The sequence below is a fragment of the Plecotus auritus genome (genome assembly GCF_963455305.1).
Source record: "Plecotus auritus genome assembly, chromosome: 5".
NCBI lineage: Eukaryota > Metazoa > Chordata > Mammalia > Chiroptera > Vespertilionidae > Plecotus > Plecotus auritus.
Genome location: NC_137776.1, coordinates 33296862 through 33323630, shown reverse-complemented (window position 1 = coordinate 33323630; position 26769 = coordinate 33296862). Strand labels below are relative to the sequence as shown.

The window sequence follows — 26769 nt, the reverse complement described above, 5'->3', positions numbered from 1 at the left end:
TTGGTTGACACTTCTATTATAGAGAAAGGGCGAATAGCGATATTAAAATATTCCTTCTAATTAATTTCCTTTCAATGTGTATGAATTCATGCACCGGGCCACTAGTCTTACTATATTTTTAAATATTCAGACAAAAGAATATAGAAGCTTGGTTCTAATGAGCAGAAATTTCACTTGAAATTCAACCTAACTCTTTAGCTAGTCAGCTTCTCTTTCACACTTCTCTTTTCCTGATTGAATGTAATTTAACTATGTTCCTGTTGGCCTCCTTCACTCTCATTTTCTCATGGTCACTCACTATGGTTGCATCAACTAAACTGTTCACCCTAGCTCTCAATCAAGCAGAATAGGCAATATTTAAACAGCTTTGGCTCCTCCTATAGGAGGCCTTAGCTTTTAATCCACCTCCCAGATCTGAGATTCCAGAGCTGAATTCCCAAATTTCCTTTATGTAACTAGAAAAGGCCCAGAATTCTGATCTTAGGGTTGGTCTTCTGCTATGGTTCTTGTTCCTAGTACTGCTCTAGCCAATACTGGTGTAGGGATCAAATCCTACCCTTAACTCCCAGTGCAGTGGCTGCATTTACTACTCTATTTGTAATAAGACAATACAACATATCTGAAATTAGAACCCTATCCCAAAGCCCCAGAAGGAACCATCTCCTACATGACAACTGCCTGCTTTCTAAATATCCGTGCAACATGCCCCATGAATGGGGGATCTGCTGTCAACAAGTGAGGATGGCATCTGGGTCTGCAATCCATTTGACTCTGTACCTTGTCCAGCTCTTGATTTTTTTTAACACATTTTTTTACTGATTTCAGAGAGGAAGAGAGAGATCAAAACATCAATGATGAGAGTGAATCACTGATCGGCTGCCTCCCACATGCCCCCTACTGGGGATTGTGCCAGAATCGAACCCATGACCCTTCAGTCCAAAGGCCAATGCTCTATCCACTGATCCAAACTGGTCAGGGCAAGCTCTTAAATCTGAACTGGGTCAGTCCTCTCAGTATATGATCCACCAACTATAGCAGGTGTCTGGTAAAGTTGTGACACATTCCCAACATCTGCCTCCGAAACACTATGAGAAGCCATTATACCTCTCTAGTCTTAAGATACAATCACTAGAATTCTAATTATTTTTTTCTAAACTGTTTATTTCCTAAAACTAATACTAGGCCTTCGGCCATCTGAATTAATAGTCATCTTTTTTTGTTTTGTTTTGTTTTGTTTTGTTTCTTTTTTTTTCTTTTTTTTTAATAAATCTTTATTCAGATTATTACAATTGTTTTTCCTTTTTCCCCCCATAGCTCCCCTCCACCCAGTTCCCACCCCACCTTCTGCCTTTACCTCCCCCACACTGTCCTCATCCATAGGTGTACGATTTTTATACAGTCTCTTCCTGAATCCCCCCATACCCCTTTCCCCCTGAGAATTATCAGTCCACTCCCTTTCTATGCCCCTGAGTCTATTATATTCACCAGATTATTCTGTTCCTCCGGTTTTTAATTCACTTGATTTTTAGGTTCACTTGTTGATAGATATGTATTTGTTGTTCATAATTTTTATCTTTACTTTTTTCTTCTTCCTCTTCTTTAAGAATACCTTTCAGCATTTCATATAATATTGGTTTGGTGGTGATGAACTCCTTTAGCTTTTTCTTATCTGTGAAGCTCTTTATCTGACCTTCAATTCTGAATGATAGCTTTGCTGGGTAGAGTAATCTTGGTTGTAGGTTCTTGCTATTCATCACTTTGAAAATTTCTTGCCACTCCCGTCTGGCCTGCATAGTTTCTGTTGAGAAATCAGCTGACAATCGTATGGGTGCTCCCTTGTAGGTAATTAACTGTTTTTCTCTTGCTGCTTTTAATATTCTCTCTTTGTCTTTTGCTCTTGGCATTTTAATTATGATGTGTCTTGGTGTGGTCCTCTTTGGATTCCTTTTGTTTGGGGTTCTGTAGGCTTCCCGGACTTGTAAGTCTGTTTCTTTCACCAGGTGGGGGAAGTTTTCGGTCATTATTTCTTCAAATAGGTTTTCAGTATCTTGCTCTCTCTCTTCTTCTGGCACCCCCATAATTCTGATGTTGGTACGCTTGAAGTTGTCCCAGAAGCTTCTTACACTATCTTCAACTTTTTGGATTTTTTTTTCTTTTTGCTTTTTCAGTTGAGTGTTTTTTGCTTCTTTGTATTTCAGTTCTTTAACTTGATTCTTGTGTTCCTCTAGTCTGTTGTTGGGTCTCTGTATAATATATTTTATTTCAGTCAGTGTATGTTTAATTTCTAGTTGGTCCTTTTTCATATCTTCAAGGGTCTCGTTATATTTATCGGCCTTTTCTAGGATATTCTTGAAAAGCCTTATAACCGTGGTTTTGAATTCTATATCCAGTCATTTGTTTTCCTCCATTTCTTTAGTTTGTGATCTGTTTCTTTGTTGCCGCATTTTCACTGCTTCCCTGAGTTGGTAGGGTAGCTTTGTGTGCTAGGTTTTCTATATGGCCCAGTGGGTCTGCCTCCCCAGTTAACTTGAGGTAGATACTCTTGGTGCACCCCTTTGTGGACTGTGTGTACAGCCTTGTTGTAGTTAAGTCTTGATTGTTGTTGGTATCACTGGGAGGAACTGACCTCTAGGCCAGTTGGCCGTGAGGATCAGCTGTGTCTACACTGGAAGAAGTTCGGTGCTGGAGACAACCTTACAGGATTAGACTTGCCAAATTGCAAAAGCCTCTGTGCTCAGCTTGGATGGGGTGGAGTCTCAGGGCGGAGCAGACAGTCTTGGCTTCCCGTCAGCCTTGCCCTTGTGCGCGCGCCACCAGACCTCTGCCTTCCCCGGCTCCCGAGTCTCCGCCCAAGAGTCCAGAATCCCACCCCCGCCCCCTGGCAAGAGCGTGGGTCCCCAGGAGCTCGCCTGGAACTGGGGTTCAGTGCAGTCAGAACTGCGGTTCAGTGCAGTCAGGAGCTTCCGACTCCCTTCTGCTAGGGAAAGCCTGTGGCAACCTCCGCAGCCTTTGTGCACACTGGCGTGCACGCCTCCAGACCCCTGCCCGCCAGGGCTCCCTCAGGTCTCCCCCGGGTCTCCGAGTCTCTGGGTGCCTTTCTCTCTAACTGACAGTCCAGACTCTCCCTGTATGAGCCTGGGTCCACGTTGAGGAGGAACATATGGAATAAAGCTCCCTCTTCCTGCCATGCCATTGGCTAAGTGCTGCTGCCCCTCAACCAAGTCTCTGGGGTTCATTGCAGTCGGAACTGGGGTTCAGTGCCGTTGGGGGCTTCCTTCCCCCTCCCGCCAGAGAAAGTCAGCCAGGCTCTCAGCCGCCCTTCTTCTCTGTGTGCACAAAGCCCCTTTGCCGTACCTCCAAATCTCTGTGAGCTTTTCTCTTTCCTTCTAGTTGTAGAATTTCCACTCAGCCAGCTTTCCTGTGGTTCTGGATGGTGTCCGTTCTGTCTTTTAGTTGTAGTTTTGAAATTGTTGTGTGAGGCAGCAGTTTAGGTGCTTACCTATGCCACCATCTTGGTTTCTCCTAATAGTCATGTTCTTTACCCATGATGGCAACTTAAAATATTAGCTAATTTTTTATTTATGTTGATTTTTATGATACCTAACAATATCTATCTACAGATCAAGTAACTTTCTTCTTTATATCTCTAGACTAATAAATAGCAATAAGACCATGAAATAAAATGTGAATCTGAATCCCAACTCCATCGCTGCCTAGTTCCCTAAGTAAGTAAGATGTTTAAGCTAAACCCCAGGATTCTCATTCACAAAATTGAGACAGAGATAACAACAAACTAAAGAATGGTGTGAGGCACTAAATACAGTTCCTGGTACATAGTAAGCACTAAAAAGTTAGTAATCACCAGCAATACCTACAGATTTACAATGCTTATTTATAAAGTAAAGTATTAAGAGAAGGGTCCAGCCAGAGTGGCTCAGTTGATTGAGCAATGACCTATGCACAATGATTTGATTCCCTATCAAAAAATACACCTGGGTTATAGGTTTGATCCCTAGTCTGGAAGCAACCAATAGGTCGGTCTCTCTCTCTCTCTCTCTCTCTCTCTCTCTCTCTCTCTCTCCCTCCCTCCCTCCCTCCCTCCCTCCCTCCCCCCTCCCCTTTCTCTCCCTAAGCATGTCCTCAAGTGAGGATTAAAAAAAATAAAGTATCAAGATAAGGAAAACAGTAGGATATACTTTTTTAGTTAACAAAAAAAAAGATGAAGGACAAGGTTGTTTAACAATGATGGGAGATTAACTTGATGGGAAAAAGGAAAGAAAAGGACAAGGGAAAAGAATGGAAGAGGCAGGATGAAGATCAAATAAATGTCAAATAGAAGATTTTATAAAGTAAAGTATAGTATTCTGTGAGCTTCTGGCAAAGGGGGCCAAGGATGCTGATCTTCCTGGAGGGCAGGATCTAGAGAACAGTTAGGAAACCCCTGCTCTTGCCAGTGTCTAGGAGACTTGGTTGAGGGGCAACAGCACTTAGCCAATGGCATGGCAGGAAGAGGGAGCTTTATTCCATATGTTCCTCCTCAAATGGGGAACTTTCATAATCATCTCTTGCCAAATCATTCTCAGCCCCACTCTCCTCCTAAAACAAAAGAAATTTTCTCTCCTTCTCCATTCCCATCCTTCAAACCTTAGTTCAAATGTAATCTCCTCTATATGGACCTTCCCCAACTCACTCTAGAGTTTCATGCTTCCATAACAACATGTATCTCTCTTTCTATCCTGCAAACCATACTATAGTTGTTCCCATCCCCTTTCCATCCAGGAGCTCCTTAAGATCAAAGCCTATAATCTATTGGAGTTTGTACCTCCAATATCTAACACAAAGCAAGATGGGTGGAAGATGAGAAGCCCTGGTACCCTGCACTGCTGCAGGCAGAAACATCAGGATCATGGCTCCTAACTATTTGGGCAACATGCCCCAACCCCATGTTTTAAAGGAAAGCCACAGATGCTCAGCCTAAAAAAACATATACACATGCACTTGCTCAAAAAAAACAAAACAAAACAAAAAAAAACACACATAAGAAAAGAACATTAAGCCAAGAGTCCAAGGATTCTGGATTCTACTCCCTGGTTCTGTCAAAAACTCCAAGTTCGCAGAGAAGGCAATTTCTCAACTGACAAAGTGAAAATAAACTATCATTTGCCCTTCAATTATCCTTCATTAGATTACTGTAACAAAAAATATACATAAATACTAAAAATGTGGAATAATTCTGAAATTAAAATTGTTATATACAAGCAAATTGTTTTTTATATTGGCTCACAGCTAGATTCTTTTACAGCTATTTTGCAAAAAAAAAAAAGAAAAAGAAAAACATGCTGTGAAATAAATTGACTGTTTACTACAATAGCTAAAAGAACTGTTGTTTTTTTCCAAAACCCCAAAGGCCCTGTAGTTTACATACCCAAGAGGGGTGAGCACAAGTATAAAGAAGCAAAGATGAATAATCCAATTAATTCACATTTGTTCATACCATTGACTACAGATTCCTTTGATAACAATATGCTTTTGTACTAACAAACCTGTAATACAATTGACCAGAATGCTTTGAGATGTTGAGCTTCTACATGTCAGGGATTCTTGATGGCAGTCTGAATATTCCTTCTCTCTAGTTTGACCTTATCATCAACTATCACAGGTGGGTTACAGTCAACAGAGCTCTCCTCTTCAGAATGGGAAGCTGTGAAATATTCTAACTTATGAGTCCTAAGAGACAGACCTTCTGGGGCTGACTTTAATATAAAAAGCCATTGTCTTCCTGGCTGGTGTGGCTCAGTTGGTTTGAGTGTTGTCCAGTACACGGAAAGGTGGCAAGTTCTATTCCCAGATTGCAGGTTCGATCTCTGGTTGGGGCACATGTGGGAGGCAACCAATCGATATTTCTCTCTCACATAGAAGTTTGTCTGTCTGTCTGTCTGTCTGTCTCTCCCCCCGCCCTCTCCCCCTTCCTCTATCTAAAAAATCAATTTTTTAAAAAAACACACATGTCCTTGGGTGAGGATTTTTTTTAAAAAAAAGCAATTGTCAGGCAGTCACGTGAAGACCCTTAGGGGCTCCACAGAAATAGCATAAGAAAGGAACCCCTCTACATTTCAAATCTTCTGAAAGCTGAAGAGGGCCTATGCACACACCCAGGCTGGCCTTCTGTCATTGCCCCTTCTCTACTCCTATCAGCAACCCAGTAGGGTCCTCCTGGCCAGTCTAGGCTCTTATTTTTATCCATGCCAATATTTTACAGATATTAACTGTAAAATAGGAAAACAACAAGTTGTATCTAAGTACTCTGAATGTTTTGACTGCGGAAATGCTAGAAGAATTTCTGCAAATTCTTATCTGCTTAACTAGCAGATAATGTCCACAAAATTAAGACATTTTAGGGAAAACCACAACTTTGCTTTGTTGAGTCTTAAAGCAGGTATAGGTTTTTTCCTAGAGTAAAAGCACCAACGCAGAAATAAGAACGACCAAGTCCTAAATCTGTCCTTTTAGAAATCAACAACAGCAACAAACACGTTTAACTCCAGCCTACCCCCATCTTCTTAGGCTTCTTGCCCAAAGCAAGAGTGCTTCTGACTATACCAGGAAAGGATGTGCTTGCTGGTCTTAAATAGAAATGTGTAAAGAACAAGTAACCAATTTATTTATTCATATGCTTGTTTATTTTAGCCATCCCCTACCTCAGCCAAGGACAATAAGAATGCCAGGCAACTTGGCCTTGTTCCTCTAAGCAATCTCTGCAGAGCTCAACAGGTATTCTTCACTACTCAACACCTAGTCAACTCTAGACCCACCCAACTCTTCCATTCCTTTCAATTCTATCCACTATCATATCCCTTAAGTAAAAGAAAGCCATATTTCTTGCCCTTCTTTGGCTCATCTTAATTGTAACGCTGTCTCTTAACTTTACCAAATAACCTCTAAGAATACTTCCTTTGGCTTGACCCCTTTGGCTTAGCCTTAATGCACTCCTCTTATCTTCTTGGACTTGGTCAACACTGTGCTAAATGATGCTTTCAAGAAAAGAGGAAATGAACTAAATCAATCTATGTGCCTAGGACCTGGAGCCAACCCTTAACTGTGCTTTCAAGGAATCAGGGGAGGAGACTATATCCACTTGGGGAGCGGGATCTGGTTTAGAATAATTCACTTTCATAAAACACTGTGTACTTAACTTCACAGCATTAAAAAACATCATCCTTAGCACTGGCCAGGTGGCTCAGTTGGTTGTAGTGTCATCTGTACACCAAAAGGGTGAGGGGTTCGATTCCTGGTCAGGGAACATATTTAGGTTGCAGGTTCGATCCATGGATGGTGTAGTCAGGGCACATACAGGTGGCAACTGATCAATGTTCTCGCTCAATCTGTTCCTTTCTCTCTCTCTAAATCAATTTAAAAAACATATCCTCAAGTGAGGATTAAAAATAAATGTATCCTTAAATTTGTATAAGTGCCTCTTAAATTAGTATGTGTCTCTTCCTGCCTGTACTCCCCACCAGACTAAAAGCTTTGTGAGGGCAAGAACTACATCATCTTGGATCATGACTAATTTCCCTGCACCCTACAAATCCCTGGCACACAGGTCTAACTCAATTATTCTAGCCCTGTCAGATAAAAAAAGAATTAAACTTATGCCTCAACAATGCTCTGGAATAAGGTAATACTTCCACATTTCTGGATCTGTTATTAATAAGAACTGCTACCATTAATCTGGCACCATTCTAAGATTTTTACAGGTATTCTCATTTAATCCACATGACAAACCTATGAAGTAGGTACTATGATCATTCCCATTTTATGGGTGAGGCATTTGAGGCATAGAAAGGTTATATAATTTGCAAAGCATGTGACAGGGAAGACAAATCACAGGGGAGAGAGCAAGGAAAACAACTCAAATCATTCCATGTCTGCTCACCTATGTCCTAAGCATTCTATGTCCTAAGCATTATGTGGCCTGTTTCTGAGACAACCACAGGGCCTTAGGGGTCCATAACTACTCAGTGATGCACCATGGATGCAAAAGGCCATGAGAAGTCTATAATTAGAAAATGAAAATTTAACTCACCTTCCACTGCTCCTCTGGAAGCAGCTTCACGACCACCAGATCCCCATTCAAGGCTCTATTACGAGCAACAATGCCATCAATAAAAATGTCTCTATCACCATCCTAGGTTGGAGAAAGAAATAAAATAATGAGCTTACCAAAGCTTGGAACCAAAAATTATTTCCTTGGTTTAAAAACTATGAACTCCACAATCTGTCCACTGATTTAATAGGAACACTAGTACATAGTCACAAGTAGACTTAGAAGGAGCTCAGTCCCTTTGGAACTACTAGAAATGGTGATAAACACATAAGAGCAGATAAACAGAGTACTAACAAATCACCAAGTAAGAGAAAATCTACTACAGGCAGGTCAAAGACAAAACAAAAAAACACACGAAGCAAAAAACTAGGATTGCATGCTTTTTCATAACTGAAATAAGAAAGGAGTAGGTTATCCAGTTATCCTTAGGTTATCCTTTTTACGTTTTAAGTAAAATAAAACATGCTGATATCTTTTCTACACCAGCTGATTATTTTAAATAAGGGTAAGAGTAAAAAAAAAAAATAGGTTTTCAAGAAAACAGAACAATAACATATAATCCCTCAAGAACATCGAGAGCTAGAACAGCTCTAGAATGTGGGTTCTCTAAGAGGAAGCCAGCAAAATCCTACTCCCCCAAACCTCCCCCCAGAAAAGTGGCAGAAAAAAAATTGGGGTTGTTTTTATGGATAGCAAAGTAGATAGCAAAGAAGAAAAGGAACGTAAATGAGATTCATAAAGCATTCTCATGTTCCACCTCTCTCACTGACCTAGGAGCAGGGTAAACTGTGAATGCAACAAGGCTTGGGTACCTTCACCCGCAATCACATGCTTATAAACAACCCACTTTAAGCAGTGTAGCCCCAGTGAACTCTCCAGGTATTGATTGCTAAACTTAAATTAGTGCCAGATTACTTTACAAAAATAAGCCAAATTTTACAAAAATACTTAAGTGGAAAACACAGCTAAGAAAAAGCATGCCTTCAACAGTTAAGTGACAAAATTAAGTATTTTCCAAATGTTTCATCAACAAACATGCAAACATGTACTCTTATTCTTTTATCATTCCAAAAGTTTATACTATGTGCTTCTTTTCAGAAGATAAGAGAGAAATAAAATGTTAATTTTTCTTAAATAGAAAACAAGCTTGGAAACTCAAAATTTCCTAATATAGATGATATAGAATGGATTTAACACTCAACAGACGGCTACAGGTGATTACTATGACATGTTAGTCAAAGTTAAAATTAGCATCCAAATTTACGACCCCCACGGGATTTTAGACACTCAGCAATTTTTATAGTTTCTGGTTACAAATCATTAGAGATCTTTTAGAACAGTCTTTCTGTTCCAGTTCCACTCTAGCCATGGGCTGGCAGCTATGCCTGCATACTCTGCCAAACCTGACCCACCCTAGTCCCTGAGGTACAGCTACCATGTTAGCCACAAAGACAGAATTACCGCAGTTGACCTCAAGACAAGCAAGAAAGAGGCAACTAGAGAGTGAACAACTAAAGTGTGACATACCACCATCAATCACTGCCTTCTGCAATTTATAAAGCAATGGGATAGCTCCGGCTTCCTAAGAATGAAAAAAGAGCTGTCTGCATGTAGATCATCCTACCCATTATCACGTGTCAAAACATGCAGTGAGATGCCTCTTTCATGAGCAGTTACACCACCCTTAGACAGCTCAGAGATTTAAGACAATAAGATGCTGGTGTTGCCATGTTTCTATGCCAGGAAACCAAGAGGAGCAGGCTGAGATGAACTTCAGACAACACACCAATCTATAAATATTGCACCACTACTGAGCTCTTACTTCATTCATTCAGAAGCCTGTATCTATTGCAGAATCTCTTATTTTAAAAATACAAAACATGTGAATACCTCAATGTTAAAAGTTTGCGTCATCCCTCTTAACTACTTTTTAAGGCCAAAAGGTTCAGCTCTGGATGTGAAGGGTGAACTGGCTGCAACATCAGTCACCCCATTGATCATCAGGGTTGATTCGGCTGATCTCGCTGGCTAGACAGGTGTCCCCTTCCTCCCTCACCGCTCCATGTACAACCCTCTGGAGCTGTGCTAAGTCGAAGAGGACAACTTTCCCCCCAGAGGAAAGGACCAATTTTCAGTCAAAGTATACGAGTAGCACCCGCTCCTATCCCCCCGCCCCGCCGGGGCTAAAACCTCCAAACAAGCTCTCAAGGTCCATTTGTAGGAGAACATAGTGTAGTCAAGCTTCCAAGACTCCAGACACCTCCAAATTGAGGCACTACATTTGACAGTCTGCCTTCTTTAAAGGGGTGGGGGGAGGGGAAGGTTCAGTCCTTTATTTGAATGCCAAAAGACTTGCTTTACCCATCAGAAAGAATAGAGATTTTAAAAAAGAAAAATGGATAATGAACAATCCTAGAGAAAATAAACAGGAATCTGGGGGTAATCTAAATATATAGAAGGCTATAGAGGGGAGGACAAGTATGCCAAGATGATCAGAGCATCCTCCATCAATGGAATCACAGATATACAGAGTGCCTACCATGACAAGATGCACCAAAAAGTTACAAAACGTCTTGTATCAACATAACTCTGAATGGAAACTGCTTTTTGTAAAAGTTTTTACATCATATCCATTTCTCCATTTATCGTATGCCCAAATAGGATAAAAAGGCATATCAATAATATAAAATCATCTTGGTGTGCTTAAAATCACACGGTCTTATTCTAACTCTGTATCTTAATTTTATTCAGATCCCCAGGAGACTGGCAGTTATACACAAAAGTGATTTATCCCATGTATTTTGGGTTTGTCATCAGAAAATGAAAATCGACTTTCCATCAATAGAAATTATAATGAACCTAAGTCAAGTTCCCCCAAAACAAAGCACTTTTTTAACCTGATGATCAATTCACTGTTCCTAGCCTAGTGAGTTAAACAGATACTTGAACATAGCAAATGACATTGTATAAGTTCACAACTTTCTTTAGTCAGAAAGAATTAACTTATATAATTTCATCAACCTAGTCCAGTGGTCGGCAAACTGCGGCTCTGTTGACTAATGAGTTTGCCAACCACTGGGATAGGGGCTTAATCACAAGGAACAACAACAGCCTGTAATTATTGGAATCGAGAGTCTAGGTCAGTGGTTGGCAAACTCATTAGTCAACAGAGCGGCAAACCGCGGCTCACGAGCCGCAGTTTGCCGACTACTGACCTAGTCTATTTGCAACTCTCCAAAAACTTTAGAATTTTAAGGTTGTGAGGAACAATAGATAATATTTAATCCACCTCTTCATTTTACAAATAAGAAAACTCCTATTTCTTATTGTCAGAGCAGAGGCTACAACTTTTTTAATACCAATTATTGTCTTTATCCTCCTTACTAAAGCAGAGACAGTAACGTTCATGCCGTTTCTGACATCACCTCTTAGTCAACCTTTGAGCATTTTTCTAGTTCATAAAAGTTCGCACTTGACATGGACATGGGCTGTGTATATGTACTCAGAAATCCAGAGCAGTAATGGGATTTCTCCACATGTAATTTATTGCTTCTAACTCCCTCTCCTATTACTCTGGCTCTCCTCTCCTGACACACCCCACCTTTCAGGAGTCCTCAGGGCCAAATGGATGTGTATCCCCATTTGTACTCAACCCCAAGCCCAACCCCCAGCTCACTTCCAGGGCATATTTAGGCATATTCCCCAAGTCTGTCTTCCTGAAGGCAAACCACATCATAGGTGGCACCACCTGGATTTGGCAGGTGGCTAAAGGGTAGAAATTTCTACGAGTTATGTAAAGACATTGGACATCTATACATATAAAGAGATAATATGCTAATTGTCCATTATGGTGTCCCAGTAACAACCAATTTGCATATTGACAGACCAGCAGGAGGTTGCGCGCACAGCAGGGAGCGGGCAGCCGGAGCCAAGTTCCCAGGGGTCTGAGGAGAGTGTCTGACAGGAGCCCAGACTGCAAATAAGGAAGAGGAAGCGGCCACGGGGAGCTCTTCCAATCCCCCTGCACGGAGACCCTACCTCAGCCCCTGCACCCCCGGAGGATGGACGGACACCCTACCCCAGTCCCCGCACCCCCAGGGGGACGGGAGGCTGACCAGACAGGTAGAAGACCTAGCCTCGGGGGTAGCTGCAGCCCGCACCTCCGACTCCCGATCTCTTCCCCCTGCCACCCCTTCCAGGGGCACCCACAACAATAGTATGCCTGCGACCACCCATCAGCGCCCCCGAGGCACCCAGGGCCCGTGGCCCGTTGCTGCTGGGCCCTCTCCACTGGGGCCTGGCACGCCTCTCCTCCCTACAACTCCAGACCCGGGTGGAGGCAGGCCTGAGTGGCCCCCCCAGGGTCAGACCCTTCCCCCCAACAGCAGCAGCACCATCTCCACAGAAGAGTGCTGAACCTCGCTGGGGGCACAGCTAAACCCGCCCTCCTAGCCCGCCTGGCTCCGCCCTGGTCCAGCCCCCACTCCTCCGCAGGAGATTGGAGCCCTGCCCTGAGCAGGTACAGCTGAGAAACAGACACATACAATTTAAAGAATGGCGCCAAGCGGGAAGGTTTGACAGTTACTCCCCACTGGGCCTCGCTGCCCCCTAGTGCCCCCCTAATGCCCAGCCCCCCAACAGTACCTCCAGGGACGACCACCGCTACAGGGCTGCTGGCCAGAGCCCGCCCTGCCGAGGCCTGCGGAACCCTCTGCAAAGCTTCCATAGCTACAGTCCCAGGAAACTCCCCCCCTAATCAGCAACTGCTACCTGTGAGGGTACCCGTGGGCTTAAAAATAATCCCTTCCTGTTTAGACATCACTTACTTGAAGAAACATTTCTAGGTTTATTAGCTCAGAACCTCCTTGACACAGCTGAACATTTCCCCTCCTCATGACAACCCAGTGAGGTAGGTGGAGAAGAGATTACAATTCCCATGGTATATGCATATGTATTCAGAAATGAAGCTCAGAGAGGAAAAGTGTCAAGCCCAGCGGTACCCAAGGTGCAGCACACGCCCCATGGGAGGGGGGGGCAATTTGATTTAAGTGGGGGCAATTCGAGAATGAGTTAACAGTGAATTTTTTGCATTTCTTATGGTTCTAGGGGGCCTCATCTACAGTGTAACCTACATAATAAAAGGCTAATATGCAAATGACCGAATGGTGGAATGACCGGTCACTATGATGCACACTGACAACCAGGGGGCAGACACTCAACGCAGGAGCTGCCCCCTGGTGGTCAGTGTGCTCCCACAGGGGGAGCGCCACTCAGCCAGAAGCCGGGCTCACAGCTGGCGAGCACAGCGGCAGTGGTGGGAGCCTCTCCCGCCTCCGTGGCAATGCTAAGGATGTCTGATTGACTTAGGCCTACTAAGCCGTCAAGTCAGACATCCCCCGAGGGCTCCCGGACTGCAAGAGGGCACAGGCCAGGCTGAGGGACCCGCCCCCAGTGCACGAATTTCATGCACCGGGCCTCTAGTGTAGGATAAGATGCCCACAAGGTACATGCAGAGACCCTTCCTGACTGGGGGTAGATAGCAAATAGTGGATAGGGAGATAGAACTGGGAAGGGAAGAGGAGCAGGCCAGAGGTGGACCCTCTCCAGGCAGCCATATTTCAGTAGACAGCTCCAAAGAATCTGAGAATTCTACTTTTGAACCCAGGTTCATGGAGGGTATAAGTTACTATCTCAATGTGCTCTAAATCTACCATCCATGCACCAGACATAAGTTGTTATGACTTTCTGACTATATTCCCTGTGCTGTACTTTACATCCCCATGACTATTCTGTAACTACCAATTTATGCTTCTTTTTCCCTTCACCCTTTTCACCCAGCTGTCCAACCCCCTCCCATCTGGCAACCATCAACTTGTTCTATGTATTTAAGAGTTTGTTTCTGTTTTGTTTGTTTACTTCATTTTTTAGATTCTACATATAAGTGAAATTATAGGTTATTTGTCTTTCTCTGATTTATCTCCCTTAGCATAATACCCTTCAGGTCCATCCATGTTGTTGCAAATAGCAAAATTTCATTCTTTTTTATGGCTGAGTAATATTCCATCGTATATATGTACCACATCTTCTTTATCCACTCATCTACTGATGGACACCTAGGTTGCTTCCATATCTTGGCTATTGTAAATAATGATGCAATGAACATAGGGGTGCATATATCTTTTCAAATTAGTGTTTTTGATTGCTTCAGATAAATACCCAGAAGTGGAATTGCTGGGTTATATGGTAGTGCTATTTCTAATTTTTTGAGGAACCTCCATACTGTTTTCTATAGTGGCTGCATCAATTTACAATCCAACCAACAGTGCACAAGGGTTACCTTTACTCCACATCCTCACCAACACTTGTTTGTGTCAGTAATACTTTTTATATAATCCAATGGGTAAAACCTAAACTTGAGATATAAATGTGAATTCCTGGCTTCTGGAGACGGGAATAAAAGAACTAAACTGAACTTGAGACCAGGTCTTAAGGTTAATATAACAATAATATCTATGAAGTACATGACTAAACTTGTATTCTCACTAAACCTGCCATGTAACATTATGAAACTAGTGGCCCAGCCTGCACCCTCTCCAATCTGAGACCCCACAGGGGATGTCCGACTTCAGGTTTAACTGGCAGTCAGACATCCCTCTCGCAATCCGGGACCGCTGGCTCCTAACTGCTCACCTGCCTGCCTGCCTGATCGCCCCTAACCACTGGGCATGCCAGCCTGATTACTCCCAACTGCCCCCCCTGCCAGCCTGATCACCCCCAACTACCCCCCCTGCCGGCCTGATTGCTCCCAACTTCCCCCCCCCTGCCGGTCTAATCACCCAACTGCCCCCCACACCGGCCTGATTGCCCCCAACTGTACCCCCTGACAACCTGATCATCCCCAACTGCCCCCCACCAGCCTGCTCACCCCCAATTGCCATCCCTGCCGGCCTGATTGCCCCAACTACCCCTCCTGCCGGCCTGCTCGCCCCCAACTGTCCCCCCCCCCACTGGCCAGCCTGCTTGTCCCCCAACTGCCCCCCCACCAGCCTGCTTGTCCCGAACTGCCCCCCCTGCTGGCCTGATTGCCCCCAACTAGCCCCCTGCCGGCCTGATTGCTCCCAACTACCCCCCCCCGCCAGCCTGCTTGCCCCCAACTGCCCACCCTGCCAGTCTGCTCGCCCCTCCTGCCAGCCTGCTCACCACCAACTGCCCCCCCCCCCGCTGGCCTGATTGCCCCCAACTGCCCCCCCTGTCGGCCTGCTTGCCCCCAACTGTCCCCCCTGTCAGACTGATCGCCCCCAACTGCCCCTCCCTGCCTGCATGCTTGCCCCCAATTGCCCCCCCACCAGCCTGATTGCCCCCAACTGTCCCCCCTGCCGACTTGATCACCCCAACTGCCCCCCGCTGCCAGCATGCTCGCCCCCAACCGCCCCCCCTGCCCACCTGAGCGTCCCTAACTGCCCCCCCCCCTCCGCTGGCATGCTCGCCTTCAACTGCCCCCCTGCCGGCCTGATCGCCCCCAACTGTCCTCTCTTGCAGGCCTGGTCCCTCCCAACTGCCCTCCCCTGCTGGCCTGATAGCCCACAACTGCCCTCCCCTGCAGGCCTGATCCCTCCCAACTGCCCTCCCTGCTGGCCATCTTGTGGTGGCCATCTTGTGTCCACATGGGGGCAGCCATCTTGTGTGTTGCAGTGATGGTCAATCTGCATATTACTCTTTTATTAGATAGGATAGAGGCCTGGTGCATGGGTGGGGGCCAGCTGGTTTGCCCTGAAGGGTGTCCTGGATCAGGGTGGGGGTTCCCTTGGGGCATGGGGCAGCCTGGGCAAGGGGCCTGTGGTGGTTTGCAGGCCGGTCACGCCCCCCCCTCCCCCCGGCGACCCAAGCAGAGGCCCTGGGATCTGGGATTTATTTATCTTCTATAATTGAAACTTTGTAGCCTTGAGCGGAGGCCAGGGCTGGCCAGGAAGTTTGGCTTCCTCCATCGCCGGGGAAACCCAAGCCTCCTGCTTGCTCCGTGGCCACAGCCATTTTTGTTGGGATTTATTTATCTTCTATAATTGAAACTTTGTAGCCTTGAGCAGAAGCCTGGGCATGCCAGGGTGTGCAGGAAGCTTGGCTTCCTCCATTGCCAGGGAAACCCAAGCCTCCTGCTCGCTCTGTGGCCACAGCCATCTTGGTTGGGTTAATTTGCATACTCGCTCCTGATTGGCTGGTGGGCATGGCTCGTTGGTGTAGCAGATGTATGGTCAATTTGCATATTGGTCTTTTATTAGATAGTATACATGCACCAGTGGGGTCCCTCAGCCTGGCCTGCACCCTCTCACAATCTAGGACCCCCTCGGGGGATGGTGGACTGCCAGTTTCAGGGATGGGGCCAAAACTGGCAGCCCAACATCCCTCAAGGGATGTAGTAGTGCGCGAAGCAGCAGGCAGCCAGGGAGGAGCCCAAGCCTGAGCCCAGGCACCATGCCGCTCCCACTGCGCCTACCGCCGCCCAGTAGCGCTGCCACGGAGGTGGGAGAGGTTCACACCGCCACAGCTGTGCTCCCACTGTGGGAGCACACTGACCACCAGGGGGCAGCTCCTACGTTGAGCATCTGCCCCCTGATGGTCAGTGCATGTCATAGCGACCAGTCAAACAGTCGACTGGTTGAACTGTCAACCCGTTGCTTAGGGTTTTATATATATAGATGTTAACTGACATCCTATATAATAAAACCCTAATATGTAAATTGACCAAACAGCAGGACAATTTCCTCATCTATAAGCAAAAGTTTATTTCTATGGTATCTTCTGCCTTAAAAAATCTGTAATTCTACTGCTATCCTATTTATGGTGTCCTGGAAAAGTTAGGTCAGGAATTTAAGAACATTGCTCTCCCAGCTTTGTACAATCAAGTCTTATTCAGAGGCCTGCTGCTAACTATATACCAGGGTGGACTTCCTTTAATGGAAAAGAGCCTGTTAAAATGAGTCATGAACATAAGGAAGGGTATAAAGACCCAATGGTAAAAAGCCTTGTACCAAGTCCTATCACCTGATGTGAGAAACTGACAAAAAAAAAAAAAAAAAAAAAAAAAAAAAGCATTACACATTATTTTTGGATAACTGTGCAGATTAGCTCATGCAGTAGATCGAAAGTAGATAGCATATTTGTTTAGGAAAGATTAACATAAATCAGTGGAAAACCATAAATCCTTTTAAGCTATAAACCAAGGGCATCCAATTACATGAACTGGTGGGTGTCTGGGTGGGTTCAGCTGCTCTGCAGCCTAGTAACAAATGCCACCCTTTTCATTTGAAGTGTGATTTTAAGACTGGCAGAAAGGGTTGTTAACCAAAAGCAAATTTTGTTTATTTAAGTTTGAAACAAATCCTTGCCCATCCTCAATTTTGTTTTACTACTCTGCTTTTTAGTAAGAATATATTATTTCAGTTCCAGAGCATATCTAAAAATTAAATGTGACATTAAGTTTATTATAAAATTATTGGACTTACCGGGGAAGGAATGAAGGCTTCATGAAACTTCTTTGGATTAATTCTCAATACTCCCTTTAAAATAAAATTAAAAATATATGAAACTTTAACTAGTTATACATGTATGATTTTTCTATACTTATGTTATTCTCCAATAAAAAGTTTTAAATTAAACAGTTTGATCTAGAAAACAAATTCGATTATGAGAACTGCTCATTAAATTCATGAAACATGTTTTATATTGGTACTTGTAACATAGGGTTCCATCAAACACTGAAAGCTCACACTGACACCTTGCTGTGAACAGGTAGAGGTAAGAAGTAACAGAGCCTAGAGTGGAGTGGGAAAGTGGCAGCTATTGGGATTGTATATGCCCCTATATGCTGGTCTTCAAATTCCAACTTTTATTTTAAGAACAAGGTGATCAGGGAATTATACTTCACTATATAATGGCCTTTTTAATACTCTAAGACCTTTCCACAATTGCTTGTTTCTGTGACAATTTTCACAGTAATACAGGTTGATTTCCAACCTGGATACTTAGCCTCAAGGGATCAGATGCATAATTTTTTACTCTAGCCCCTCTGCAGAGCAGAATGAGTCAATAATTCGAAGTGGTCCAGAACTAGCTCTTAATGTAAATGGGGATCCTGGCTCCAACAGCCAGGCCACCCAGTCTGCCTTCAGCTTCATGTTATTCCAGCACCAAATCAGGGTCTGCTTCTATTTATGCACAGAGTGCAGGTGGGGGCTGTGCTCAATACCAGTTCAGTATTTTAGACTTTTGCAGGAAGCTGTAACCCTCCCCACATCCCAGCTGCATCTGAAGGCCACTGGAACACATGGAGGCAGGCAATTATTTTGCTAAGAGCCAGATTCAAAGAATGTCTTGAGAAAGCATTTTAAATAACATTTCCCCCTAAATTGTCAAAAGACTCAAAGATGCATAATTAACAACACAGGTGAGGGCAGAAAATAATTCTTTCTTTCACTGGCCCACCATGTTTAAATTACAAATTTCCATGCAACAGTTTATACTACCATTAACATCCCAATACGACTACTACAAATGCTCATTCAGTCCTTAGTTCAATAATTATTTCTTGAATTCTGACTATATTCAAAACCCTGAAATAGATAATATGGGAGAGAGTGTAATGACCAAGCTCAGCCCTATTTAAAGTAAAGCATTGGTCATGCTCATATGCATGAATACAAGTCCTTTGGTTGATCTCTTAGCCCAAGCCTCCTCCCCTGCCTCCCCTCTGAGGTTTGAAGGTCTGTTTGATGCTTCTATGTCTCTGGACACAGACAATAAGGGGGTGGGGGAATGTGCTGGGGGCCGGAAAAAGGTAAATGGGGGAAAAAGGAGACATATGTAATACTTTCAACAATAAATAATTTTTAAAAATAAAGCACGAATGCTGTGAGGGTGCAGCTCACTTTCAGCTGAGGCACCTCCTTGACTTAATTGAAACCTGGCCATTCCTGTTCTCTTCCAAACCCCACAGATGCTTTGAAGTTCATTCCATTAGCTCCTGTTATAGCTCCTGCTGTCATCTTCAAACCTGATCATATCCCTGATTCACGAAAGCTTTGACTTGTAGCTCACTCCCAATCCTATAAACATTTAATGGGACTTCACATCCATATTGATAACCAGGCAACCCTAACCAGTCACTCTAGCCACCTTTTCTTCCACCCAACCTTAGCCACTTTCTCCCATGTTCACACCCCATGTCTTGTCATCATTGCTAATTATACCACCTCTAAATACAAAAATCAAATATCACACTTTCTGATTAAAATCCCCTGGCCTTCCAGCTCACTTATGGTAGAAACACCACTTCGACAATTCTTCGTCTTCACTAAGAACTCTAACCCATGAACCTGACCACACTTGGACCATTCATCATCTTCACACTATGCTTACTCCCTTTCTTGGCTACCTAATTGCCATGGCCTGTCATTACCTTCTGCCCTTGCAAACCTTGAGTCCACTCTTCCTCTTACATGTAACCAGCAAAACCTCACTCCCAGTTGACCCCAACTATCTGCCTTCTCCATGACTAAACCCAAGGAGCTGAATGTTACTATAGAAAAAAACCACACAACTGGACTAAGTAGCCTAACTTGGCAATCACAAACATGTTTTACGTGGCTTACAGGATATTTGAGAATATTCAAAACTGAGGAATTTCACATATAAATATATATATTTCTAGATTTTGTTGAAACATCAGCTAATCCCATCCAGCAACAGCCACCTGAGTTGAATAGCAGATGCTTCTCTTATAGCAATAAAAACAATCACAAATAACACTTATACCAATATATTACGTGTCACACACAGTTGTAACAGCTTTATATCTATTCAACTAATTTAACCCTCAAAGCAACCCTAGGTGGTAGGTACTATTATCCTCTTTTTTATAAATCAGAAAACTGAGACACTGAGAGGTGCCCACTTTCACACTACATTCTATCCCAAGAAGTCTGGTTCCAGAGACCTTGCTCTTAACTACTACAGACTGCTTCTGTTTGCCATACTCACCCCCAGGGCCTCTTTGCTCACACTTATGCCATCTGCTCCCTTCCCACAGAAAAACCGAACTATATTCCAACCCTCAGTCTTTCCAGTCTTGGTGAATGACAACATCATCCATCCAGTTTCTTGACTCAAACACTTAGGAACCATCCTTTACTCCTCCTTTTGCCTCACCTTTCACATTTAATCCATTATTATGACATGCCAGTTCTAGCTCGACATCCATCCACTTCTCTCCACCTTCACTGCCACCCACCTTGTTCATGTCTCCATATTTTCTTGCCAGATGTACTCTGATGGCCTTCTACATGGTCTCCAGCTTCCACTCTAGTCTACTTGTCTTACAACTGCCAGAGAGATGTTTTTAAAGCATAAAACAGATCATGTGCTTCCCCTGCTTAATACACTTTAGTGACATCTCCTTCCCCATCATTCTTTAAATAAAATCCAACTCTCCGACACAGTCCAGAGACCTTACATGATTTGGCAGCTGCCTAACTCTCCAACTTATTCCCACATGGTAATTCCTTTTGCTCGTCATGTCCAATAGGTTTCTTCCTTAGTCCTCAAAAACACCAAGCCTTTTTCTGCTTGCTATTCTTCCACTAGCTGCTCTCTCTGCCTATAATGTTCTCCTAATTCTTCAAATGGCTGGCTCATTCTCACCCTTCAGAATCTCAACTGAGAGATTACCTCCTTAGAGGTAGTTACAGCACTCATCACAGGTATAATTTCCTCTTTATTTCTTGAGTTGCTTTTGCCTATCTCCCCAGTGAACTGCCTCTCTGTTATATGTTTGGCACTTAGTAGGAAGTCAAGAAACATTTGTTGAGCCAATTAATTGGCTGCAGAGTTGAAGCTCTCCCACCACCCCTAATAATAATGTTAAGAATGTCATCTGTTCCTTCTAAATGACTGGACAGTCCACTGTAATGTCACTTCTGTTCTTCTCTTTAACTCACACCCAAATGTTCTCCAGCTGATTTCACTCCGAACAAATGGTGATGGTCCTAGGAACTAGGTTATCCTATCCTGTCTTCCTGAACTAGGATTTCTTTTGAGGTTCAATAACAGTTTTACACCAATATTTTATTCTAGGAGGAACTCGACATCATGTCTTGGGCAGCTCTGGAGGCCCAGCTTGAACCGCCTTTAGACAAAGCAAAATCTGGGATTATGAAACCAACCAATTCTACCATCTTTCTATCCATGTCACTTTGGTCATCACCCCAAACGTGAGCCCCTTCCAAGACTGTCTATTCCATACTCTCAATTTCTCCCAACATCTCCTAGAACAACCTCACAACACTGTACCTACAGAGGGAGAAAGGACATATGTTCTTTGATATGATTTGTTACAAAAAATTTTTTCAAACTACATGTACATGATCATGAGTTATTGCTAGTCAGTTCAAACACAGGAAAGAGATTTCTTGGTCACTGTGGACAGTAATTTGATACCAATGAAATGTCAAAATGTCAGTCGAAGTATTGAAAGGAAACAAAAACTATTATCCTATCCTATTTTAAAATATCTCAATATCTCTCATTAAAAGTTGCTCCTCTTGCTGAAACCGGTTTTGCTCAGTGGATAGAGCGTCGGCCTGCGGACTGAAGGGTCCCGGGTTCAATTCCGGTCAAGGGCATGTACCTTGGTTGCGGGCACATCCCCAGTGGGAGGTGTGCAGGAGGCAGCTGATCGATGTTTCTCTCTCATCGATGTTTCTAGCTCTCTATCCCTCTCCCTTCCTCTCTGTAAAATATCAATAAAATATATTTTAAAAAAAAAAAGTTGCTCCTCTGGGTGGAGGAAAGAGAAAGGATGTAACAGTATACTTATGTTTGAATACAAAAGTTACATGCTTATAAGTATGTCTAGTAAGTTTATTTTCTCCAACAACACTAAAAAATCTCTTATTGTCTAGCTCTCTACCTTACCCATCAAGGCCTGCACACATAAAGTTCATATCAGAAAGCAGATGGACTCTGTTTTTTTGCCTATGAAAATATTATTTACAGTTGTTGTATATTTCACACAGTGACCTCATATCTGGAACCCATTTCTTTCCCCATCTGCAGAGAACAACTGTTCTCATCTGTTGGGGGGAGGCTCTGGCTAGAGTCTATTGATGTCACAGACCAGGAGGAATCACTTAAAAATGCCTGGAAATGAGAGTTGTTATACTTATCAGGTTTTTGGTGTTTTATTTTACTATCAGCAAAGAATTACTTCAAAAGTAAAAATTAATAGGAGGGAGCAAAAATAAATACAATTGCAGAATATTTCCCTCACATTATCTGTGTAAATCCTATAACCAAAATTATAAGCAATTTTTCTTTCAAGTTATTACAACCAAGATTCCCCTCACTCTTTAGTAAGTACCTTGATCCTTTATTCAGTCAGTAAGTAAATGTTTATTCAATATAAACTTATTAAGCATCCATCAAATGCCAGCTAGGTGCGAATAAGACATGATGACCCTGCACACAAGGAAGTGAACAATCTATATGAGGAAACATAAAATGTCAAGAAATGGTAATAGTATTAAAATAAAGGGTAAACCAAGAAGTTGGCTTCAGGAAAGTGGTAACGGCTGATTCTGTGGAGATTTTAAGTCAGGCCTCTCAAAGGGGGTGATATTTAGATAGGGACTTAAAGGTTGAGCACAATGACATCAAGATAGTGGGAGAAGATGCTCCAAGCACCAGGAACAGCATGTACAGAGAAATAGAGGAATCAAAGAGCAGAGTCTTTACAGGAAAAGTTTGAAGATCAGAGTGAATGGAGCAGAACGTAACTGGAGGAAAGTGAAGGGGATGAGAATGGGAAAGGTACAACAGGTCCTCGTATGTGGAACAAAAAGAAGGCCAAGAAACTGTACATAAAATGGAGTCCAGTGTGTGGGCCAAATGATAAACAGCATGTGAATGGATTAATGAATGGCCAAATGGCCAACTCTCCTAAGAGAGGCCTGTCAAAGAAATCCAAGGGAAGCTTTAAAAAAAAAGCCAATAGGACTTCTAAAGTCAGAAAGATTAACTCATCTGTTAAATACAGTTTTAAATTCAAGAGTCTATATTAATCACATATGCACTTAACCATAGCTAAATACAAAAAGGTGACAAAAAAGGAAGAGAAGACAATAGTATTTATTAATTGGCTGGATCTTCAGCCCAAAACACAAATATAGAAGCTGAGCTCTCAGAATGAGGAAAAATGGAACACAATCAAAATTTTCAAGTGAGCCAGGTAACACATGGCAATAGTTCTATACTAATCCAAGAATTATGAAATGAACTTAATTCAAAGAATATGTGGCTCTTCCTGCCTCTCCATCTCACGACCCACTACCTGGCTCCCATTTCATGGCTAAGAAGACCTAAGCTACCCTACTCCATACTGTTTCACAAGTTCATGTTTTCATTAGTGCCACTACTCTTCCCACACACATATCACTCATTTAATAGATCCAAACCAGTCCGGCTGGTGTGGCTCAGTGGTTGAGCACTGACCCATGAACCAAGAGGTCCCCAGTTCAATTCCCAGCCAGGACACATGCCTGAGTTGCAGGCTCCATCCCCAGTAGGGACATACAGGAGGCAACCAGTTGATATTTCTCTCTCATCTATGTTTCTATCACTCCCTCTTCCTTCCCCTCTCTCTAAAAATCAATAAAGACATATTTTTTAAAAATTAAAATAAAAAATAGATCCAAACTAATCATCCTTCAATATCCATAGCAGATGTCACCACCCTGTTTCCCAGTTTCTGCCAACCACTCTCCCATACCCCAGGTCACACTTTATCTGAGCACTTACCATCTATCCCCAAATCATCTATTCATATGACTACCTGCCCCACATTGGGCTGCCAGCTCAAAGCACACAAAGGCAGCCTCACCCATCTTCATTTCAAGAGCACCCATGCGCATGCTCTTAATTATAAACTGTGCCTGGCTAACAGTGGATGCTCAATAAACATTTGCTAAGCCAAACCATTATACTAGCTTGTAAAAGTACTTTGTAAACTATAAAGCACTCAACAAATATTGTCTGCTGCTGTTTACTGTTTCCTTTCAACCTTATTCTCCATCACTCAGCTTTCATGCGCTCAAGGCAAACTGAACTATCAATGCTTCTTAGAGCCAAAACCTATTTTCCACTTTTGTCTGAGTAGCTTACACTTGTCCCTACATTTATAAAGCTCTTTCTCTTATCTTTACTTATTCAAATAGTACCAATCCATGGCCTGGATCAAATATCACTTCCAGACAATACCCCACACGCTCTTTCCAACTTGCCTGGCATGATGGCTCCCGCAAAGAATGGTGGTGAGAAGAAGAAGGGCCGCTTCACCCTCAACAAGGTGGTGACCAGGAAGCACACCATCAACATCCACAAGTGCATCCATGGCATGGATTTCAAGAAGCTTGCCCCTCAGGCACTCAAGGAGATCTGGAAATTTGCCATGAAGGAGATAAGGACTCCAGATGTGTTCATGGACACCAGGCTCAACAAAGCTATCTGGGTCAAAGAAATAAGGAACGTCCCATATTGTATACAGGTACATTTGTCCAGAAAACGTAATGAGGATGAAGATTCACCAAACAAGCTGTATACATTGGTCACCTACGTGCCTGTCACCACCTTCAAAAATCTACAGACCGTTAATGTGGACGAGAACTAATGCTGATGGTTGAATAAAGTTATACAACTGCCTTAGAAAAATATACATATATATCACTTCCAATACAACATTCCTGGACAACCTTAACTGGAAGTAACAGCTCCCATCTCTGAAACCTCAGAGCACTATGCTGTCTCTGTCTTGTGGCACCTATTACATCTAATTGCACTGTAGTTCTAAGAAGTGGGAAGCCCTATGCCTGTTATGTCATCATTTCTTTCAAAGCACACAGCACAAAAAAATAAACACTTTACTGATTCCACATATTAAAGGAATAGCCTTTAGTATGACTTAAGCACCTGGATAAGTGTTCCTCTCTTCAAGCCTTCTGAAACATCCTCCTTGGACATGTAATTTTCAAATATGCTCTTTTTCTTCCCTCGTATGAACTTGTTCTTTGACTTTTTGTCACTTGGCGAAGCACCAACACCATGTGGGCCAACCACAGGGGACACACCTAGAAACATGAGGCAGTAATCAACTCTTTCCTCAATCAAACATCACTGTATTTTTAAAACTAGAGATATTTTACCTTTTTTTTTAATTTAGAATGACCAACATGAAAATGAAACTCCCTGCTCAGGCAGAATGGCTCAGTGGTTGAGCATCAGCCTATGAACCAGGAGGTCATGGTTCAATTTCTGGTCAGGCACATGCCTGGGTTACCGGCTTGATCCCCAGTGTGGGGCATGCAGGAGGCAGCCAATCAATAATTCTCTCTCATCATTGATGTTTCTATCTCTCTCTCTCCCACTCCCTTCTTCTCTGAAATCAATAAAAATATATTTTTTTAAATACTTAAATAAATTTTAAAAAAGAAAATGAAACTCCCTGATAAAGATTTCAAGTAGTCACAAGAAGGAAAGAATAGGTAAGAAAACATGAATAAAATATATACAGATGAGACTTGAGTTTTAAAACAATACCACATATGCATGGAATATAATCTGAATAATGGGTTCAGCATGCTTTCTGTTTATAGACACAAACTTTTTAAAAATAGGAATTACTAAGAGATTGCCATTTTTCAAGAGGAAATTAAATAGCTGTGCTCAATATATCAACAATTTAAGACAACCAGAAATCACACTTAATTCTAGAACAAATAACACAGGAGTATATTTAACAAGTCATCAAAAGAATTATAGGCCCCCTCAATCCTAAGACCCGCCCTGCGCCTCCTTTCCATTTGTATTTCAGATCTTTATTTGCTAGAGGAGACTCCATTTTCCTTTCGCTACCTCTGAGGGTCCCCAGGTTCAGCCTGCAGTCAGGATAACTCATTACTGGTTCCAAGGTTGCCTCTTCTCTCCAGATCCAGAGGGGCCTCCACTGCTCAGGCTCAGAGTTCTTCCTGCCTTTAGCAGCTTAGCTGTTACAAGCTGAAACCAAAGAGAAATGGGTGACTAAAGAGCAATTAACCTGTAGCCTTCTCTGTGCTCTTGGAAATTTAGTACTTGGATGGCAAAGGCAGTGTGGTGCTCTTCCGGGGTCCTGGCGTCACTTTGTCCTGGGCAGTTAATCAAGCACACCCTCTGTCCTAAGTTTCTTTTCAAGGCCTTCACCTTCACAGTTATCACTAGCTTGCCTATTTGTACCACTTCAACTAAGAACTTCCACAAATGAAACAATGAGGTAGAAGTTAAGGAGTTGTGCAGTTCTATTTAGCTTGTGAAATGCACAAGAGCAGGAGGAAAAGCAGTTTTGAAAAAGTAAACTTAGTCAAGAGAGGTAGCATTGGAGGGAAAAACCAAGATGGCGGCATAGGTAAACACCTAAACTGCTGCCTCACACAACAATATCAAAACTACAACTAAAAGACAAAACGAACACCATCCAGAACCACAGGAAAGCTGGCTGAGTGGAAATTCTACAACTAGAAGAAAAGAGGAAAGCACATTGAGACTCAGAGGAGCTACAAAAGGCTGAGGTACGGAGACTTGCACACGGA

The 26769-nt window shown here is 43.0% G+C and overlaps 2 protein-coding genes across 3 annotated transcripts in view; one reads left to right on the top strand and one right to left on the bottom strand.

The window, feature by feature from the left end:
- Positions 1-26769, bottom strand: part of DIS3L2 (DIS3 like 3'-5' exoribonuclease 2) — a 344024-nt gene that overhangs the window by 253409 nt on the left and 63846 nt on the right. For both annotated transcript variants that reach the window (XM_080669267.1, XM_080669268.1), the window contains 4 exons: positions 26060-26200; positions 25118-25275; positions 17605-17658; positions 8084-8185 (listed from right to left, as the gene is read on the bottom strand). In XM_080669267.1, coding sequence (XP_080525393.1) covers positions 8084-8185; positions 17605-17658; positions 25118-25275; positions 26060-26102 — 357 coding nt within the window. In that variant the 5' untranslated portion in view covers positions 26103-26200. The remainder of the gene's footprint in view (positions 1-8083; positions 8186-17604; positions 17659-25117; positions 25276-26059; positions 26201-26769) is intronic.
- Positions 24441-24818, top strand: LOC308249219 (large ribosomal subunit protein eL31-like; the record flags this gene model as incomplete). The annotated part of the gene is made up of 1 exon (XM_080670143.1): positions 24441-24818. One exon carries the CDS (start codon positions 24441-24443, stop codon positions 24816-24818), a length of 378 nt encoding a protein of 125 aa, XP_080526269.1.